The sequence below is a fragment of the Sinocyclocheilus anshuiensis genome, unplaced genomic scaffold, assembly GCF_001515605.1.
Source record: "Sinocyclocheilus anshuiensis isolate Anshui unplaced genomic scaffold, SAMN03320099.WGS_v1.1 scaffold1154, whole genome shotgun sequence".
Lineage (NCBI taxonomy): Eukaryota > Metazoa > Chordata > Actinopteri > Cypriniformes > Cyprinidae > Sinocyclocheilus > Sinocyclocheilus anshuiensis.
This window is the reverse complement of record NW_015542345.1, coordinates 522,987-524,900: the sequence shown is the minus strand read 5'-3', so window position 1 is coordinate 524,900 and position 1,914 is coordinate 522,987. Positions and strand designations below refer to the sequence as shown.

Here is a 1,914-nt window from a genome sequence, read left to right as displayed (position 1 = left end):
CAGTGACTTTTGTTGATAAAAAAAAAACAGTTGAAACGTTCTTCAAAATATATTTTGTGTTATGCAGAAGAAAGAAATTCGTGAAGGTTATGAACAAAAGTGAGTTTTCATATTTTCATATTCCTTAATTATGACTATTTGTGGTTTATGCCCTTTTTAAAAGCAATTATTTTTACACATTTTATTGAAAGTTTGGTGGCAAAAAAAATGTATATAATATGGTAATATGGTTTAGTATGGTAAAAGCCAAGTTATGTCTGTATTGTTGAGCAACAGATCTTTTCGAATTTAAAAAAAGGAAGCTTATATTTCATTTTAACCACCTCAGTCTCTTCAAGGTGCTTTTGTTGTTTTTGTGGGTGCTTAGAAAAGGTGCCTTTGGGCTCTTAGCAACTTTGCGGAGTCAGAGTAATATCAGCTTACCTGAGGTTTGCTTAAAACTGTTTGTTTTCAGATCAAGTAGTTGCATGCAGAAGGTTTAAGCTGTTTTATCCTAAACACATTTGTTTTAGGTGTCAGGGGGCAGATTAATGGAAAATCCTCTAAAGAAAGAAATTAAGACATTTCTTAAGAAATTCCAAACAGTTCAACTCAGTTCATCTTTTTTTTTTTTTTCTTGAGAAGCGGGTTTTGGCATTATCTGGTTTGTATGGCAGTTCTTTGACTCGCTGATCAGCTCAAAGGCCGTGTTTCTGAATTATGTTGTAATTATAGGCTTACATTAAAATCCCCAATTGACTTGTTTTTGTAGAATTGTTACTAAATTCAAATTCAACAAAAATCATGTCACACAATCATTGTTTATATTATCGATCCTTGGTGTGAACTTGTGCACATCCCGAGTAGTAGTATGATGTATTATATGTAGCTAGTGTTATGTTTTAATGCTTAATTACAACAATTTGAAAAATAATAATACAATTTTTTAATAATAATAAATTCATATAACATCTTACCTTCTGGGATTTAAGACAAGTTCTAGGTTATCCTAAGTTTAAGAAATGATTTATGTTTTTCATAAATAAAGTTGATTTTCAAGAAGTTTTAAGAAATATTTTTGGGAATACAAAATATTCTAAACAAGAAAATAAGAAGAAAATGTGAATCTGGCCCCAGGTTGTCTGTTCGGGTTGTAGGAATGTGTTATTCATGAGACAACCAGTCTGTTGTGTTCTCCCATGTTGCTTTGACATCGGTTCATTTCATCGTTGAGAGACCTGGCTTCAGCTATCATCTATATCGCTGCGTACCTGCTTACCCATCTGCATGCTTACCTGTGCAGAACCCTCTGCCCATTATCACAGCACAGATTTTATCTTCAAAAGTCGCTGAGGTGACAAAAAGCCCAGTTTCAGATGGTTAAAGTTTGTTTGTCTGTTCTAACTTCCCTGCAGATGGTCACCAGGGGTTGTGAGGCGCTAGAGATGACCCTGCGCAGAAATGCCCTGGGCCAGCTAGGATTCCATGTCAACTTTGAGGGTGTGGTAGCCGATGTGGAGCCATTCGGGTTTGCCTGGCAGGCAGGACTTCGCCCCGGCTGCCGTTTGTTGGAGATCTGCAAGGTCGCTGTTGGGACTCTAACTCACGAGCAGACAATTGAATATCTGCGGACCTCCACACCTGTTACAGTGGTGGTCATACAGCCACATGAGGATGGCACCCCCAGAAGGTACAGTTGGTCCATCTTGGCAGAAGCTTAAAATGTGAAAAAATGTTTGAAGCACTTGTTATGAACCTTAATCTGGTAATTTCTTTATCATGTTGTGGCCACATTTACAAACCTCAAAACTGAACCTTTATCCTTTATTAAATGTATCTCATGGACAGATGGGACACACCAATTTCTCATGGGTCACCAGAGGTCACCTTCTGAAGAGAAAACGAATCTTGAGATAATCTGTGAATAATATGATC

At 36.9% G+C, this 1,914-nt stretch overlaps 1 protein-coding gene across 2 annotated transcripts in view; it reads left to right on the top strand.

The window, feature by feature from the left end:
- The window catches only part of LOC107691278 (signal-induced proliferation-associated 1-like protein 2), a 36,922-nt gene that overhangs the window by 11,922 nt on the left and 23,086 nt on the right, over nucleotides 1–1,914 (top strand). For both annotated transcript variants that reach the window (XM_016489796.1, XM_016489795.1), the window contains exon 8: nucleotides 1,395–1,669. In XM_016489796.1, coding sequence (XP_016345282.1) covers nucleotides 1,395–1,669 — 275 coding nt within the window. The remainder of the gene's footprint in view (nucleotides 1–1,394; nucleotides 1,670–1,914) is intronic.